The sequence below is a fragment of the Chrysochloris asiatica genome, unplaced genomic scaffold, assembly GCF_000296735.1.
Source record: "Chrysochloris asiatica unplaced genomic scaffold, ChrAsi1.0 scaffold00076, whole genome shotgun sequence".
In the NCBI taxonomy this organism is placed as follows: domain Eukaryota; kingdom Metazoa; phylum Chordata; class Mammalia; order Afrosoricida; family Chrysochloridae; genus Chrysochloris; species Chrysochloris asiatica.
Window position 1 is genome coordinate 13,508,928 of NW_006408594.1, and position 312 is coordinate 13,509,239.

General features: G+C 77.2%; 1 protein-coding gene across 1 annotated transcript in view; it reads left to right on the forward strand.

Moving 5' to 3' along the window:
• The first annotated feature begins 209 nt into the window (after positions 1–209).
• The window catches only part of CKAP4 (cytoskeleton-associated protein 4), a 12,090-nt gene continuing 11,987 nt past the window's right edge, over positions 210–312 (forward strand). Inside the window, exon 1 of the mRNA XM_006865256.1 lies at positions 210–297. Within this exon, the coding sequence (XP_006865318.1) occupies positions 210–297 (88 nt within the window). The remainder of the gene's footprint in view (positions 298–312) is intronic.

Consider the following 312-nt stretch of genomic DNA (forward strand, 5'->3'; position numbering starts at 1 on the left):
GCCGCGGCGGCTGCGGCGGCCCCCTCCTCCTTCCTCCCTGGGCCCGGCCTCCTGCCTTGCCCGCCCGCCCGCGCTCTCTCTCCCCCTCCGACGCTAGCAGCGCCCGCGTGTAGCTCTCCCAGCCCCGGGGGAGCCCAGCAAGTTTCCCGGGCCGCGCGCCCCGCTCGCTTGCGTCCCAGCCCTCCACCTCGCCCGCCGCCGAGCCCGCCATGCCCTCGGCCAAACAAAGGAGCTCCAAGGGCGGCCACGGCGCCGCGAGCCCCTCGGAGAAGGGTGCCCACCCGTCGGGCGGCGCGGATGACGTGGCGAAGA